The sequence below is a fragment of the Sus scrofa genome, chromosome 14 (assembly GCF_054392235.1).
Source record: "Sus scrofa isolate SSC_HxYL_T2T_F1_AM1 chromosome 14, Sscrofa_HxYL_maternal_Yorkshire_Landrace_v2.0, whole genome shotgun sequence".
Lineage (NCBI taxonomy): Eukaryota > Metazoa > Chordata > Mammalia > Artiodactyla > Suidae > Sus > Sus scrofa.
Window position 1 is genome coordinate 157796549 of NC_139396.1, and position 18052 is coordinate 157814600.

The window sequence follows — 18052 nt, forward strand, 5'->3', positions numbered from 1 at the left end:
AGTGCTGTTCACGCCTCTGTCCTCAGGTGTCCCTGAGGCCCTGCACGTTCCCTCTCTCAGCGCACTTTGGCTTATCTTGTCGTCTGAGTGGCTTTGCTGGCACCCGCATCCAGAATTCGGACACGTACCCTGCAACATCGTAAATTCTGTCACAAAGGAGGCATGTCCAGAGGGTCCCTGGGACTCAGGAAAGGCAGGGACAAAGCAGGCCTGGAGGACACAGCAGCTGCCATGGCCGTGAGCACATGTGAGTTACCCGAACACACATGCAGACAGACGCGGAGAAGGCCGACAATGAGGCTTCTGGTCCTGATGGGTTTTAGGACTGGGACTTGGGCTCCGGGCAGTGAGGAGCCCAGAGAAACTGAAGGATGGAGGTGGCGCTGGTCTGACGGTGCAGTACGAAGGCTTGGGACTTTCAGGGACGCGTACTCAGAGTCTGACCTTGAGGAGCTCCTGTTGGGCCGCAGCGGAAATGAACCCGACTAGGAACTGTGAGGTTTCAGGTTCGATCAGTGGGTTAAGGATCCAGAGTTGCCGTGAGCTGTGGTGTAGGTCACAGACGCGGCTCGGATTCCTTGTTGCTGTGGCTGCAGTGTAGGCCGGCAGCTGTAGCTCCAATTTGACCCCTGGCCTGGGAACCTCCATATGCTGTGGGTGTGGCCCTAAAAAGACAAAAGACAAAAAAAAAAAAAAAAAAAAAAAGACTTTGACAATGAAAAGGAGAGAAAGGAAAGGCTCCTGTTTCACTTAGTTTCACAGGGACTTGCTCCTAAGACCCAGCATGAGCCCACCTCCTCCTGCGCAGTCCCCAGCGCACGGCTGCTAAGGGGTCTCGTCGGAACCCCCCAGAGCCTGGGACGCGCGAGGGAGGCCCCCCCACCCCCGTCACGTCATGGATGAGGACAAGGTAGGGCCTTGCCAGAGCCCAGGGCTGAGCAGCCTGCTTCCCCCGCCGCAAAATGAAGACCTGAACCCAGGCCTTTCTGCGCAGCCGGTTCTAACCAGCGTGCTGTCTGCACAGCTGCCGCTGGGCTCCTTCTTCGGCTCCAGGCCCCGCTCGGCCCTAGTCCTCCACGGCCTCTCCGTGGGAACCGGGGCTGCTTCCCCGGGCCTGTGAGTCAGTACCTGCCTTTCACGCCAGGAGAACCGCCCTTGGAAGGATCTTCCCCAGCTCAGGGCCGACGGGCCTTCTGCGTCAGAGCCCGGGCGGGAGGCCCAGAGCTGGTGACAGCTCGGTATTTGCCGCATGCAGGTCCCTGTTCCGAGGGGCCTGCACGGAGCACTGAATTTACCTTCATGGTCACAGGCCATGAGGGCCGAACAGATATCAGGGCCAAAAGTGCTTCCACGCTGTGCCTTTTAAAATCTCGCCCAGATTTTCTTTTCTTTCTGAAAACTCACCTACTCTCTTGCTCCCAAGAGCCTCACGCACTAGCTCGTGAGTGGTTTTAGTACATCTGTGCCTCTTTTTCTCACTCCTTCCCCGCTGTCCGAATATAACAATAAGCTCTGTGTGGCCTTTGATGGATGCCTGTGTGACCTTCAATACCTGCGAAGTCCAGCCGGCGCCCTGCGATGCCCTGTTAGGATGCTGGCTAAGCTCTCGGGGGTCTGGGGCGGCCAGCGGCGCCTCCCCGCGGCCGGTGGGGGGGATGGCCGCGCTTCTGAGGCCCGGAGTGTTCTCCTCCTGGCACAGACGCTAACGTTTTTAGATGCTTTGGAAAACTCCAAGCAGGATCCCAAGTGAGCAGTGGTTTAAGAACACGCCCGTCTCTGGAGTGCTCACCAAAGAGGCTGCTGGTGGGGAAAAGAAAACTGCAGAAGGTTCTGCCTCGCTGAACCAGGAGTCCTGTGCGAGCTCGGCCCGTCGCCCCGACCAGGCCGCTGCGGACTCCTCTCCCCTCTGCGCAGCCCTGGCCACTGGGCCCTTGCGTCTGCCCCCGCCTTTGTGGTGTCTGTCGTGGGCAGGACGCCGTGTGTGGCACGTCCGCGTTTAGGTCCACGTCTCACAGATCACTGCTGTCGTCTGGCTGCCGCCAAAACGAGCTCCGAGTCCAGCTGCAGGGATGAGGCCTGGCGGGCCCTGTGCTCAGCCTGCCCTGTCACCAAGGTCTGTCTGGGCTCCCTGCCCGCCCAGGGGAAGCGGTCTAGGCTGCCTGAAGTGGTCCTGAGCTTCCTGTCTGCATCAACAGGAGGTCTGTCCTCAGCCCCAGGGAAGAAAAAGAACCGAGTTTTTTAAAAAAGGGACTCACACCAATGAAATTCAGTGAATAGCCTGGCTGCACCAAATCCGTTTCACACGGGCTGGAGCCCTGGGAAGGCTGGCAGGTCTGCTGCCTACGCGAATTTCATTGACAAGTGGCGCCAAGTGCAGCATCATCTTGTTTTTCCTCCCAAAACGATGAGTCAGGGTTGGTCCACAGTTATATTTCCCCCAAGCGCAGCAGAAAACCCTTCTGTGGGTATTGTCAGGAGACAAAGCAACCTCTCCCCTCCTCTTCGTCGGCCGTCACCAGCTCTAAGCCCCGTGGAGTGAGCAGCTCAGGGGTCCCCTGAGACACAGATCCCTCTGCGCCGCTGAGGGTGGCCGTCTGCTTTTAAAGTCTGCGACGCTACAACGCCTGCTTTTCTTCTCTCTCCATCCACCAAGTAACTGCTGTCATGACAAGAAGATGCCCAGGCAATCGACAGGTGGTGATTCTTGGGCTTAAGAGATGAGCAATTTTCAGGAGTTCCCATTGTGGTTTAGTGATAACAAACTCAACTAGTATCCATGAGGATGTGGGTTTGGTCCCTGGCCTCGCTCAGTGGGTTAAGGATCCACTGTTGCCGTGAGCTGTGGTGTAGGTTGCAGACACAGCTCAGATTCTGCATTGCTGTGGCTGTGGTGTAGGCTGGCAGCTGTGGCTCCGATTCGACCCCTAGCCTGGGAACTTCCATACGCTGCAGGTGCGGCTCTGAAAAGACAGGAAGAAAAAAAAAAAAAAAAAAAAAAAAGGCAAGAAAGCAAAAGAGATGAGCAATTTTCAGAAATGAAACCAGTTTCTCCGGGGGATGGTCTCTGGAGTGGTGACTGCAACCAGCCTATGGCAGAGGCCGAGCCATCTGAAGCCCTGGGGTCACTGGTGAGACAGGACAAACGGGTACAGGTGACAGACATGCACGTTTTAGGTTCCCTTCTCCTCAGGGACCAGGGCAAAAGCCAAGAGCAAGTGGCTTCGCTACTTGGGAGCTAAGGGTTCACGGCTAACGCAATACTGTCACCAGTGTCTCCCAGCCTGTCGGGGCCTGTCACCCGCGCCCCCAGCCCGTCCCCTTTCTAACCTGCCTCGTCCTTAGCACTCCAACCACTGCTACAAAAGAAAAGTGCCTTCAATCTAAGTTTGCCACGTACATTTCACAGGCTTACATCACATTCTGTGGCCACTTCTTTCCTCGGAGCCACCACCCCAAGCTATATTTATCACCAACACGTTCAGGAGTCCAGCTGGTTCGGAAGGGCCAGGCCTAGGGACCCTTTCCTCGGGTGGGGAGACGGGTGCCAGCCAGGCCAGGTGGCTGCCATCCCCAGAGTCGGGCGGCAAGCCCGGGCCCCCCTGGCCGCTCGCCGGCTGATGTGCCGCATTTCCCAGGAACCTGAAGGCCAAGGGAACCTCGAGGCCGCTCTGCTCCTCGGGCCTGAGCTTCTGCTCTAGAACCGCGGTCTGCAACCCCGTCCTGCAAGAGCAGCCAGCTCCAGGGGGAGGGCATGGCCGCGGAGGACGGACATCTAGCTTAGGCGCCACGAGGAGCTCCCGGGTCCCTGTCTCTACAGATCCCGCTGCTCCTTTAGGGGAGTCTGTTGAAAGTGAAGGTTCCAAAGGCTTCCCCAAAGGAGCTGACTTTCCAAAGTGTGCGCCGGGAGAGTTCCGGGGTTCTGGCCAAGGACTCGGCGCTGCTGCGGAGCACGAGCCGGGGGGACCCCGGACCAGGTCCTGACGCTGCGCCTCGGCGGCCGCCGGCAACCTGGTGATGCTGAACCGGCTCCACAGGCTCCCCCCGTCCGGCCCTCCTGTTTCCCGGCGAGGCTTCGCAGGGCCCTCCTTTCACCCAGCGCCTCCACATCCTACAGGTCATTTGAAGAAATAGCTGAGAAAGAGTAACTCTCACAGAACCTCCGTTTCTTAACTGCTTATAAATCCTGACGGCACACGGGACAAAGCGACTGAAAAACACAGGAACCGAGGCAAAGCACCGCGAACCCGAGGAAGCCACCCCGTTTGCATGTGACGTCCACGCTCTGCTGGCGAGGACTTGGGCTGTGGCTGCCCCGCCGGCACGAGTTTGAAAACGTCACGATGACGCTAAAGCACCACGATGAATACATTGCCAATCGCCCCCGAAACCGACAACTTCATGGGTCTCAAGGGTGGAAAAAAGGAGGTTCTTCTCATCACAAGGAGAAACTAAACTATCACCCCAAGAGCAGTCAGCGCTTTCAGTCAGCAGCCTTTCCACGGCGACTCCCAGAGCCACTCCGTTTCAGCGACGCCGAGCGGCAGGTCAGGGGACAAAGCAGCAGTCCCAGGAGTTAGCAGGGCTGCCCGTGGGCGCGGGGAGGGAGCCGCGGCTGCAGCCGCCTGCCCTTCACCGTGCTTGGCCTTCTGCTCGCTCCGGGCCGACCCCTCCCGAGCAGCCGAGGTCCCAGCGAGGGCAGATCCTACGGGGAGAAGGCCAGCGCCTCTGCCTCGAAGGAGGGCTCTTCTCGGGCTCTGAGTCAAAGGGGAGACCCCCGAGGACAGATGCTCGGACCGCAACTATAAAGCCTCCATCCTAAGCCTCAAAACTGTCCCCCCTTCACGTAAAATTCTGCCCTCGTGACTGAGGCGTGAACGCCGAGTGGGTTCGTCCTGGGTGATGGGGCGACTCACCGGGAAGGGCCGCCTGCCTGCAGATGTTCCCACCCAGCCACGCTACCACTGCCAGGCCCTCTGCTCACTCGGGCCTCGCACCTGCGGCCTCCACTCTCCCTCCCGCTGGCCTCCCTGTGCTCTGCATTCAGTGGCAGACAACTTCCCAGCATCAGAACAGGTTATCTCCTAGAGGCATTTTGTTTTACTTCGAAACTACTTCAGAGAGTGACTCCCTCCAACGGGAAAATGCTTCAGGACAAGCCAAGTCCCCACGCTGCCCGCACTGCCAAGTGCCACCGGCTCTTAGGACAGGGACAGGCAAGAGGTAAGGAGGAGGGGCTCAGCCAGGCACCTGCGGACCCGCGAGCACGCGGCTACCTGGTCTGTTCATGAAGTCACAGTGGCCGAGGCCCGCGATGTCTACTCGCTTCATGAACAGCACCATGCTGGTGAGGTTGGCGTGCTGCATCTCTGCGGGCTTCAGGGGCCGCATGTCTTTGGAGGCGAACTCTTCAGAGTACAGACAGAAAAGCTTCCCTAGAAGAAACCAAGGAGAGCGGAGTTAATGCTCCAGTGTCGCCGGCGGCAAGGACGCCCGCGCTGGGCTCGCGGTCCGTGGAGCTACCTGAGGACGAGGAGCCGAGGACCTGCTTGCGCATCTCCGCCTGGCTCTGGCTGATGGGCTGCAGGACGAGCGAGTCTGCCCGTATTCGGGGGCTGTACACCTTCGAATGGAAAGACGGCATCTTTAGCGTCAGTCGCTCAGGGCGCAGCGGGCTCGCTGGCCCCAAAGTGACTACTGTTGGCAGCACCTGACTCCATGAAATGCTCTGCTCCAGACGCATTTCCTTTTTGTCATTCCTCACAGCTTCACCTGCCTTGCAGGAAGCTGCAAGGGCTCTGATAAATGGGTAAAGGCTCTCCCTGTGGCTTTGATACATATGGGAGCTCTGCACCATCCGCTGAACGACCAATGCCGCTCCTCAGTGCCGCGCTGCTGGATGGTGACAGACACTCATGTGCCACGTTGGGAGAAGGATGGCCATCTGACAGGCGGTGTCTCCTCAAGGGCTCCATTCAAGTCGGCCGTGATCGTGGGGGTCTCACCTTTGTAACATGTGCTGGGCTTTCCCAGTCCTATGAGTTGAGACAAAAACTGCAGCTGGGGAGTTCCCGTCGTGGCGCAGTGGTTAACGAATCCGACTAGGAACCATGAGGTTGCGGGTTCGATCCCTGGCCTTGCTCAGTGGGTTAAGGATCCGGTGTTGCCGTGAGCTGTGGTGTAGGTCGAAGACGCGGCTCGGATCCCGCGTTGTTGTGGCTCTGGTGTAGGCCGGCGGCTACAGCTCTGATTGCACCCCTGGCCTGGGAACCTCCATGTGCCGCAGGAGCAGCCCAAGAAATGGCAAAAAGACACACACACACACACACACACACACACACACACAAAACCAAAAATTGCAGCTGGCACGAACAGGGACTTCTTATGCATGTTTCATTTTTTTTAGGGTGCACCTGTGGCACATGGAGGTTCCCAGGCTAGGGGTCGAAAGGGAGCTACAGCTGCCGGCCTACACCACAGCCACAGCAACGCCAGATCCAAGCCGCGTCTGCGACCTACACCACAGCTCAGGGCAACGCCAGATCCTTAATCTGCTGAGCAAGGCCATGGATTGAACCTGCATCCTCATGGATGCTCGTCAGATTCGTGAACCGCTGAGCCATGACGGGAACTCCTCTTACATGTGTTTAAAGGTAAGTAACAGCCCTGGGTTCTCTGAATGGTGGACTGATTCAGTAAGATCAACCCACACTGGTTCCAAGGGAAGCTTCCTCCTGGTTGGAGCTGCTCTTCTCACGGGATCAAGGCCATTCAGGAGAAACAGCTTCCTGGAGGGATAAAAGCTATGCACACCTCAGAAGAGTAAGAGGATCAACCCTGGGCAGGCTCGTTTCAGTTTAAACGCTATGATTTCTGACATACCACTGTCTTTGAAAGTTTGAGATAGCCTATTTCCATTCTTCCTAATTTTTAATTTAAAGATAGTGATAAAAATAAACGTGTATTTGAAAAAGTTAGGATGGAATTTTATCCTGGCAACTATAAAGCCAAACTCAGCTAAAACTAAAGTCAGTGTTCCTGAAACTAATTCCTAGTGAAGCAGCTGGGGGAAGGCACTACCTACTTTGACGCAGGGCCTACCGAAAACACCCAAGTGGGAGATGTACAGAGGAAAAGGTGAGTTCAGGAGTCAGAGAATTTGCTTTACTATTTGTCTCTCCTTCAAACCTTTTCCTCTGGTATCTCAAGCCATCCCTTTCCAGGTCACCGACCCGCTAATGAAAGGCAGCCACAGGGGGTCAAGATGCAACAGTCCTCGCGCACGGTCCAGAGAACCCCCAAGTGCGACGCATCCCTCCTTGCTGGTCACTAGGTAGGAGCCCGGCAGTTACCAGCAGCCCCTTTAACCTACTCCATAATAATTACCTTTCTTCTCTCCACGCCCACATCAATGACAAATCTGACTGTGTTGCTCCAGATCAAAGACTCTCCAGAGCTTGCAGTTAACACCACTCGTCTCTGATAAACTTGGCATCTTTTTTCTGCTTCATCATTTGGCTTGAACAACGCACATTTCTCTTTTGGATACAAAGGAACCACCACCAGCTCTCCAAGATCTGGGTTTAAGTTAGCGCCTTCCTGACAGACAATTTCATAAGCCTTTTCAATATCCTAAAGTGAAAGACAACATCATCCATGAGAATAGAGTACATTACAAAACACTTCACTACTTTAGAAAGAAATGTCCAAATTACATAAAACCCACAGGCAAAAGCTGCGTAACGCAGAGAGGGAAAGAAATGCTTATGTTGTTGCCTACGAGTATCTCTGAGTACAAAAAGAGTATCTCACAGTGTGAGAACATGTCTTTGGGGAAGTTACATATAACTTATAAACAATTTCATTGCATTTAGTCCAAAATGGTCTTCCTCTTGTGAAATGTACTGTTTTTGCTTTTGTGCATGTATCCTGCTATTGCCCTAGCTTGATGCAATTTCTCACACCCATTAGCCACGACAGGTGCACAAAGGTTATTCTCACATCAGTGATGATAACTCGTTGTGCTCTGAGGGTGGCAGAACTAAGAATTACAGAACAATTTCCAATAAAAGTACCCGAAGAATGGGATTGAACTAACTCAAGGGCTTTGTAGGTGGACAGATCTGCCTAGAAAAGTAGCGAGACCTGGGGTGCGCTATTTGAAAGTTGCCCCGGAACTGCCGAGGGGCCCCCAGCATGGAGGGCAGGGGCCGCCTGCTGGCCCACAGAGCAGTTACCCAGGTACGTTCTCCTGCTCGCACCTGCCTCTTCTGCATGGAACTGGTTTGCTTGGGGCTGATTTTCTAACCAAGCAAAGAGCAGGACGATGGATTGTAACCAATGAAAACCTGCCAATTGGAATAATCAAATAAAAACTATTTCCTTCATTTTTAAAAAAATCACTCTAATCACATCATCATTTTATGTGAGCAAAGCTTAGAAATTTCCCGGGAGGAGAATGAGTCCTTGAGCTGCGTCTCCCTGCGCCGAGCCTTGGAGGGACATGGTCCTCCCGGTGGCACTTCCACCCATGCTATTCCACCCTCAACAGCCACCCTGCAGCTGGGGGAGGAGGCTCGAAGCCAGAAGCCGGCTCACAAACTGTCAATCAAAACAAACGTTCAAGGAGTTCCCGTTGCGGTGCAGGGGAAACAAATCCGACTAGGAACCATGAGGTCGAGGGTTCGATCCCTGGCCTTGCTCAGTGGGTTGGGGATCTGGCATTTCTGTGGCTGTGGTGTAGGTCAGCAGCTGCAGCTCCAATTAGACCCCTAGCCTGGGAACCTTCATGTGCTGTGGGTGCGGGCCTAAAAAAAAAAAAAAAAGCCAAAGCCAAAACAAACCTTTAAGTTGCACTGAAATCATCCTTATTCTCTTAGAATTTGGGCCACTTATTTTTTATCTGCTTCCAGTTGCTAAAACTTTTTAGTTGTGGGGGGGTTCTCATGTTGAATTTTGTTCCAAATGGGGGGGGGGCTTTTAAAATCTTTAAAAGGGAAAAAGAGGAGCGAAATCGCAACGGACACTGCCATAGAGTTTGGACTCAAGCTCGGCCGATAGACGCTCTGATGCCATAATCTTGAGAACTGTAAAAAGTGCCAATGATGTTTATCTTGAGCCTCAAACTGTTTCCTCTTTTCCTTCTTGTGCAAGGTGTACGGGGCACTCACGTACGTGGGCCTCTCCTACAATGACCCGCAAAGCTAAGGACACACAGCAACCCGAACTGGAGGAGGGTCTGTAGCTCCTCCAGAACGAAAGGGCCACCACTGGACGGAACACGTCCCAGGACAGTCTTCAACCTACGAGCACTTTCCTGGTGATGGCTTGCAGCTGCCTGACAGTCTGGCTGGACTGTACCATCAACTCTCATTTGTTTTCTACTTAATTTATTTCTTTTTGTCTAGGTTAAAAGGTGGCTACGTGGCGTTCCCAGGTTTTCTAGTGGTTCGGATTCAGTGCCTTCACTGCTGTGGCCCAAGTTCAATCCCTGGTCTGGAATTGAAAGCCCACATCAAGCTGCTACCTGCTGTGGCCAAAAAGGAAAAGAAATGATAATTTTTTAAAAGTGGCTAAGTCATCAGGAACAATACACTGCAAGCCTGCAGGGCTCCAGGGCTCCACTCAGTACAGGGCCCGGGGGAGCATGTGGCTGATGCGAGGCATTAAGTGAGCAAACACGGGGCCCCCAGTGCTCACCAAACCGAGATGTTTGAAGGTATTTCTGCACATATAAAATGATGTCTTGGGGCAAAAATGACAATTAGCACATTTCTGTTCGACTGCCTGGGTTTGTCCTCATGTGACATTAAATTACTAAGGCAGATTTTCAGATTTCATAAAGAAATCAAGAGAGCTTCAAACAGCACGGGGAGAAGCGACTGACGACTGGCGTCAGTGACGCCAGAGCAAGACCACATTCTCCAAAAGACAAATTCCAAGGTCACCGGAGGGTCTCCATGCCAGCCCCGACAGAAGACGTCGAAAAGAAAAACGCCCCCCAGGACGCTGAGCTGTGTTTGGCTGGCAGGTGGTGGTAGGTGGGGAAGAGGACACCCGATGACACCCAGGGATCTGGGGGCTGAGTTGCCAGGGTAAAAACCGGCTCCAGCCAAGGCGGGCTCTAGCCAGCAGCCCTGCCGCCCAGCCCTCGGGGAGCCCCGGGCTGGACCCGGGCCACGGCGGCAGCACCAGCCAAACCACGAGTCCCTCTCAGGGGCTCAGCACGACAGAACCCGCCCCTCGCTTTCCATGCACCATCACGGTGGTGACCTCAAGACTCCGCCAGGCTGACGGTTTCTTAACAGGCAGGGTCTTTCTGGTCTGACCTCCAGAGCTCGCTAAGCCCTGAATCTGACCGTTGTCGCGAGTGTCCTGGGTAAGTCTGACATTCACAAGTCACGACGCCCGTAACTACCGCGTGTGTGAAACTTGTGAGAATCTTCAAGTAGATCACCTGCTACCCTCAAATCTGCTAGGAGCTTTATTTTTCAAAACCCCACTCTGGGATTTTTGCTTACTGACTTGAAAGATGACAACCGGTCCCATCCGTCGTAATGACACAGGCCGGGAACGCCAGCTTCCAATGCTCTAGACGTCGGGTTCTGCCTCCCTCCCTTCCTCAGGCCTCACCCGCTCACTCTGAGGCCCCCTAACTGTCTCCCTCCGTCCCCCTCCTGTCTCCTTAATCGCTTTCCTACTTCCCTCAGGACCTTCCTGCATATGCTGAATCGTGCGGCATTAGCGAAGGATCACAGAATAAATCACTGTAATAGGCAGAAGATTTACTATTCAGGAAACGGCGTATAATCCATACATGAAAAATGGATAAACATGCCGTAGTCATCGTCTGAGATTCTAAATTGCTTTCTTTATGGAAACAGATAAAACTGAAGTTGTGACTACATCGTCTAAAGTTCCCGAAGCTAAAGAATCCTTCATGCTTCGAATATAAAGCAGAAGACATACTTCTGAAGGTGCTGCTGGAAGCGTGTGAAGACCGGAGGAAAGGCTCCGATACACAGCTGAGCCACGGGGCCTGGTTCAGCTGGCGGCTCGGCCACTGCCAAACGGTTTCCCTTAATCACTGGATTTCCCACGTAAGTGGGTCGTGGTGCCGGTGCTTTCACTCTGAGATGATGGGGAAGGGAAAAGGGCCAGGAAATTCGTCTCTAGGAAGACAGGTTTCACTCTTGAGAGCCTGGGGACTTTTAGGTTTGGCCAGCAGAGCAGGGAAGAGGGAAGCAGGGCCAGGGTAACCCATTAAAAGACACAACTTCAAACGGCCCCTGCCGCTGTAAGAGCAATCACGGTCGCTTGGGTGTACATTCCAACAGCTGTTCTGAAAAGACTTTTTCTTTTTTTGTCTTTTTGCCTTTTCCAGGGCCACTCCAGCGGCATATGGAAGTTCCCAGGCTAGGGGTCGAATCGGAGCTGTAGCCACCAGCCTACACCACAGCCACAGCAACGCCAGATTGGAGCCCCGTCTGCGACCCACACCACAGCTCACGGCAACATCGGATCCTTAACCTACTGAGCAAGGCCAGGGATTGAACCCGCAACCTCATGGTTCCTAGTCGGATTCGTTACCCACTGCGCCACGACGGGAACTCCTGAAAAGACATTTTCAAGTGTCCAAGTTAAGATTTCTCTCACTCATCTTTTTAAGGAAAGGAGGCCCAGTGGAGGGATCTCTGTGGCCTTCTGGCCTAGTCCTCCACTGCCCACTGTAGGAACGCTGCGGGCACTTTTCGGCTTCCTGACTCCATGCCGAGCCCTGAGGCTCTGCTCTGCGGCTCCACACGTGCTCCTGCCACGAGGGAGGCAGCCCGAGGGTGCAAGGAATTGGTGTGATCTTCTACCCAAGACAACACACAGCAAACCTTCGGGGCAGCCCAGGATCGGGCCTGCGTCTGGGGGAAGGCGGTCCGCTCTGGGGGTCACCCCCAGAGACTCCTCGGAGGCCGCCCATCCTGTGCTCCAGAGGAGCCTGTGCTTTCAGCACCATGTCCTTGCTCCCCTCTTAGCACAGGCTCTACGTACTCGAAATCGAGGCCTCTTCTAGTGTGTACAGAAATGAGGTGGGACGGAATCAAGTATTTAAACAGTTCCTTAGCAAACTGAACCCTGGAGGTTAGCTGTTAAAGCCTCCCAGCAAGGTTCAAAGGTTTCCAGTAAGTACCCTTATCATCCTCTTAGGTCAGAGTATTACTGACTTACTTGTTCACAGGCCAGAAAGACTACAATGTCCCCTTCCTCACCCGAGTGGTGAATTTCGAAGATAAGGCGTAAAACAGCCTCCAAAGCCTCCTTCTGAGCCCCGCTCAGGTACACCACCTCCACAGGGCGCTTACTGGCCACTTCTATGAGAGGCACGTTGCCATAGTAAGAACTGAGTGTGCTGATCAGGTGAGGCGAGGAGTTAATTATGAGCTTCAGTTCTGGTCTCGCCAGTAACACGTCTTTAAGCAGTCCCAGCAACACATCCGTGGCGATGCTTCTTTCCTGAACATCGTCTAAGATGATGACCCCATAGCTACCCAAGAAAGGATTGGACATCATTTCTCTTTGCAACATGTCATCAGTACAATACCTACAAAGAAGAAACAGCGAAGTTAGAATACGCCCATGAAAATCGGACCAAAACCTCCTAACATGAACATGTCCACTGTCTACATCAGGCACTCAAATCTTTATGGGGGCCAAGAGTCCTTTAAGCTGATAAACCCTACAGACCTTCGAAATAGAAAAATACCCATAAACACATTTCAAACACAGTTTGCCTATGTTCACAGACCCTCTAAAGTCCATTGCTGAACCCTAGGTTACGGACCTCTGCCTTGAATGTTTATCACAGACATTAACAGGAGCCACATTTAACATCTGCCCTGACCTTTTTAAACAAAACCGAAATTTAGCAAAACATTCTTGGCAGGGGACTATTTCGAGTCACACACCTTCAAGGACAGGACACAAGAGGGACTGTCCTGGCTCAGGCTCATGGCCCGCTGAGTCCACTGGGAGGACTCTGTTGGTGGCAAATGATGTCACCAAGGTGTCAGCATCAACCAGCTTGAAATAGCACCCAAATCATAACCACAAAAAAGCATCTAAAAAGTAACCACTTATTTGAGGGCAGCACGCAAACTGGCTCGCTTTCCTGGAGGAGGAAAGGGTCATTGGTGGTATCAATGGCATTCTCCAGCACTTCTTGGGATGTCTTTAATGAAAAGCAATAGTAAAAATAAGCACCTGTTAGTCACCCGCCACCATGCAAACATCCTCTTTCCGACACTACTTACACATTTACCCGTATTATTCCTTGAGGAAACCAATCCTGCAAGTTTTCTGCCCATTCTAGGTACTTACTTGTTCCTGTCTATGGCAGGTCTGAAACTGCTACTCTTAAAAAGTCTGCTTGGGAGTTCCTATTGTGGCTCGGTGGGTTAAGAACCTGACAAAATGTCCATGAAGATGCAAGTTAGATCCCTGGCCTTGCTCAGTGGGTTAAGGATGCAGCACTGCCGCAAGCTGCGGCTCTGATTCGACCCCTAGCCCAGGAACTTGCATATGCTGCTAGTGCAGCCCTAAAAAAAAGTAAATAAGTAAATAAAATAAAATAAAATAAAATAAAACAGCCCTGTTTGCAAGGCTGGCCCTTGGCTGGCACGTGGGAACTTTGATCTGGGAGGGTTCTCACTGTCCCCAGGACTGAGGTTTGCTGTCTATACCATGGTCTCACAATGCGTCTAACCTGCTTTCCTTCTGTGGATCTGGAAGTTTGGAACACACAGGCAGAGGGCCTGGTGTGACCAGCCCGGGGCACAGAGTCCCTAGTGACTTCCCTGGCAGGACAGCATTTCACACTCGCTGTCACGGTGCGCTGCCGGAGGACTAAGCGCGTCCTAGGAGAGCCCAGTGGCAGGGCTCTGGATCCCTCTGGACCTCGCCCTGCGCCCCATGGGGCCTCTGCTGATGGGGGCTTGTGTCCTTTCCCTGCAGTCACTCTGAGCTGTGGGTTAACTACATGCTGAATCCTATGAGTCCTCCTAGCAAATCATCAAACCTGGGGGTGGTCTTGGGGACCCTGATACAGTCCTCAATCAACCCTTCCCAAGGAATAAAGAAAAGGAAGGAGAAAACATTTATTAAGCTGTGCTGGTGCAATAAACAGTTCTCATTTAACCTGTGGAATAAATCTTCAAGGGAGACATTACTCTCTCAGTATTTATAAGGTCCTGCTGACGATCACAGAGCCAGAGAGAGGCAAGGCGGAAGTCTGAATATCTACTGCATTTCGCCGCACCGTCACATTACAAAGATCGCCCCCCTGGCTGCCAGGGACTGGCGACAGAGTCATGTTCTCTGTGCCCCTTTAAGGGATCAGAACCCTTGCCCTCTGCCTTCCCCCTGTGTTTGTCTCACTCTGAGTCTTACCAAATCAGTGGTGATAAACTGCTGATTACTCCTTTCCTCAAACCTGAGACAGAAAATATGCTCAATACTACAGTATTCTGTATGGTGCAAAATGCAAACAAACAGAAATGCATCCACAGTCTAGTTTCTGGTCCTCTTTCGCCGAGGTTAACTCGTATGACATAATGATACCAGTTACGACTGGCTCTTGTCTGAAAACAAGTTTTTTCATCTCTGCTCTTTCCTTCATGCTAGAAATGAAATCTTTATTCCTTCCTCAGCAAAACTCATCAAAGCACTGACCCGACAGGATGAAAGACTCCCTCTCTGCCAGGTGGAGGGGTCTGAATATTATGTAAACACATCCAGGCTTAATGAAAAGGAGAGAAGATGTGACTCACTTAAAACTCCATGAGGCTCAGCAGACAAGGCCTGGCCTTCCAGATGGTAAACCCAACACCAAGGACCGGTCCTAAAACTGACTGCACAAACCTTCAGTTTTCTACCTCAGACAGAGAGTCTATTTCTTGCCTTTCCATTAATAAGATTCATGTACAGTGCTTTAAAAAATGCTGCTCCTAATAACTATGTAAAAAAAAAAAAAAAAAAAAGAGGCTATAGTTTGGAAATGTAATTTCTATTTTAAATTCTTATTTGTATTTAAATTCTTCTTTTAAATTCCATTTTGTATTCCTTAAGAACACAATAAAATACAGGAAAGTTTTACTTTTTTATTTTCTATTTGTTTATTTTTTTGGGCTGAGCCCAAGGCATGAGGAAGTTCCAGGACCAGGGACTGAACCTGTGCCACAGAAGTGACAACACTGGATCCTTGAGCCACTGCGCCACCAGCGAACTCTCAGGAAAGTTGTATTAATATGTTTTAAAATTATATGTATTGAATTTGACCTTAAATAAACACTTGAGTAATTTTTAAAAAAATCTTTGCTCTAGAGGGTCCAATTTGTTGAAATTTATGTGTCACTTCGACAAGACACTGTGATATCTAGTTTGGAAAGAATAGGTACACAATATTCAGGTGTCCACTGTTTTGAAAAAGGCCAGAAAAAAAAGCTTAAAGAGGAACTAAGTTGTCCTATGCATCCAGAAAAATGCTAGTGGCAAAAGATGCTATTTACTGAGTGTCTACTATGTGCCCCATAGAGTAGATGCTAGTTACAAAGAAAATGGAAAAGACAACATGAAACCCACCACACTGCCTTCCATAATCAAGAGCTACCCTTAGCTCCTCATATTTAAAACAGCTTTGCAATCTGAGCTTACCAAAAATCACAGCCAACCTGGGTCTCCAGAGAAATGGGTGGCTGGACCGTACCTTTGTCACCACTACTCACGTGTGACAGGGCTTCCAGGCACAGCCACACGCAACAGCTCACCGCATCCTCGCAACAGCCCGTTTCACAAACGGGGAGGCGGGCACATGGAGGCTGGGGGCTCCTGCAAGGCTACAGGGGGTGGGTGGCAGAGACACTCCCCTTACAGCCCTGCCACCTCCTCTTGGGAGCACAGAGCACCCGGAGGAAAACAACGTCCTTGCATCATACAGGGCTTTTCACCCGTGTGGGCCTTTGCTGGGGTTCAAACCCCGTGAGCAGCCATCCGAGTATCTGCGGACGCGGCACTGGGTGGGGGTGGCCGGGTGACAGGCGTCCCAGCATCCTCAGTGACTACAAAGTGAAGTGACAGGACGAGGAGAGGGCCCGGCAGCCGGTGGAGCGGAAGCGGAAGGGAAAGAGCACCTGCAGCGGGCGGCTCGCTCCCTCGGCCTCCCAAGCCCTCATGGCCCAGCCTCCCCCTGACCGCGAGGCTACTTTCTCTATTAAGAAAGGAAAGTTATGTGCACAGAAGAGCTGAACGAATCTCTGTAAAACTGCAGGCCTCCCTTTGGCTGTCAGGACCGAAAGCCCGCGGGGTTTCCACCTCAAGGCCGTCACATGGAAGCCGAGCCCCGTACGGAACAGGCGTTTGAGAGCTGAGCTGTGTCTCTGACCTCCTCTGACATCACTGGATTTCTCCACAATTATTTATCTCTATAACTTTCTAAAAAATTCTGTCTTTCTAGGGCCGCACTGGTGGCTTACAGAGGTTCCCAGACCAGGGGTCAAATTGGAGTTGTAGCCACCGGCCTACACCACACCAGGGCAATGCCAGATCCAAGCCACATCTGCAAACGACATCACAGCTCAGCTCACGGCAACAGAGGATCCTGGACCCACTGAACGGGGCCAGGGATCAAACCTGCGTCCTCATGGATGCTAGTCCACTGAATCACAATGGGAACTCCTAAAAAATGTTCTGTATCTGCACACTTGATCATATTAATAAGAAAAAACCATTGTAAGATTTCCTTTAAAAACTGACTATATCGGAGTTCCCATCGTGGCGCAGTGGTTAACGAATCCGACTAGGAACCATGAGGTTGCGGGTTCCATCCCTGCCCTTGCTCAGTGGGTTAACGATCCAGCGTTGCCGTGAGCTGTGGTGTAGGTTGCAGACGCGGCTCAGATCCTGCGTTGCTGTGGCTCTGGCGCAGGCCGGTGGCTACAGCTCCGATTCAACCCCTAGCCTGGGAACCTCCATATGCCGCGGGAGCGGCCCAAGAAATAGCAACAATAACAACAACAACAACAACAAAAAAGACAAAAGACAAAAAAAAAAAAAAAAAAAAAAACTGACTATATCCAAGAGTCCTTTTCAAAAGGTTTCTAAAGTTTAGATGGCACTCAAGATATGAAAATACATAATTAGCTTTAGAACCTAGTCAGAGCCATCCTGTAATTAAAGCGGTGCCCACGCGAGAGGCCACGTCAAAACTGAAAGGATGAAGAGCCGCCCTGTCCCTCAGCTCTTCGATTAGTTTGTGCGTCCCACAAAGTGGAGAGTGTTTTTCTTTGTGTCGCTCATGGACCAGCTGCATAATAAATAATTTATAAAAACAGATCAATACAATGACTCAGGGACACCACGGCTGTAACAGCAGAAGGTTACACATCTTCAAGAAGCTCCAGTCGCACTTCTGCTGATCAAGAGATTCCCTATGGCTTCACACCAGCCCCAAAGACTGATGCTTTCTTTTTGTGAAGATAAACATTTGAGGGAAAGCAGCTTAGTACACACACATCGAATGAGTCCTACGGGCGTTCCGAATGGGAGAGGAGCTGCCCAGAGCTGGCAGCGGCTGGCTGGACCTGGCACCTGCCTTCCCTTCTGTTGGCACATGTGCTGAACGTCCTCTGATGGGACAAGCATGTCAGACGCTGGGGATTCGAGGACGCAAAAACCATCCCCGAGATACTGCGCTACCCAATGCAACCGCACCCTGCAACACCAGGGCAGGGCGTCCCCACGGAGGCCCCAGCAGGCTGGGGTGCCCCGCGGTGCAGACACACTGCTGCCAAGAGACTGTCTCCCCAGACCTTGGGTGGGTGGCTGAAGCCCCTGGGATGGGCAGCTCGGACCATTTCCTGGAGGTGCCCTAAGACTCCCACCTTCCATGAAGGCTAGGAGAGAAAACTGCTTGAGAAACTGGCCCAGGGCAGTGATTTTTTCCCTGTTTTTTCCTTTCTTTCTCCTTCTGTTAAGCCCACTGTTTTACACAATGGGAAATCTCACAATGAAG

The 18052-nt window shown here is 52.3% G+C and overlaps 1 protein-coding gene and 2 long non-coding RNA genes across 17 annotated transcripts in view; 2 read left to right on the forward strand and 1 right to left on the reverse strand.

Annotated features, from left to right (window-relative positions):
- DHX32 (DEAH-box helicase 32 (putative)) overlaps positions 1 to 18052 on the reverse strand; it is a 54041-nt gene that overhangs the window by 8178 nt on the left and 27811 nt on the right. For 14 of the 15 annotated variants that reach the window (XR_014827153.1, XR_014827152.1, XR_014827156.1 and 11 more), the window contains 4 exons: positions 12217 to 12589; positions 7384 to 7629; positions 5521 to 5620; positions 5274 to 5432 (listed from right to left, as the gene is read on the reverse strand). Coding sequence is in view for 10 of the 15 variants with exons in the window: in XM_001926580.7 (XP_001926615.3) it covers positions 5274 to 5432; positions 5521 to 5620; positions 7384 to 7629; positions 12217 to 12589 (878 nt within the window). In the remaining 5 variants the exon portion in view is untranslated. Of the gene's footprint in view, positions 1 to 5273; positions 5433 to 5520; positions 6236 to 6503; positions 7630 to 12216; positions 12590 to 18052 lie in introns of all 15 variants that reach the window. The other variant, XM_084995877.1, reaches the window with a different exon arrangement.
- On the forward strand, positions 2203 to 7330 carry LOC146397129 (uncharacterized). The gene is made up of 3 exons (XR_014827167.1): positions 2203 to 5220; positions 7053 to 7134; positions 7221 to 7330. It is a non-coding gene; the product is annotated as an uncharacterized LOC146397129 (long non-coding RNA).
- LOC146397130 (uncharacterized) lies at positions 10881 to 15143 on the forward strand. The gene is made up of 2 exons (XR_014827171.1): positions 10881 to 11096; positions 14694 to 15143. It is a non-coding gene; the product is annotated as an uncharacterized LOC146397130 (long non-coding RNA).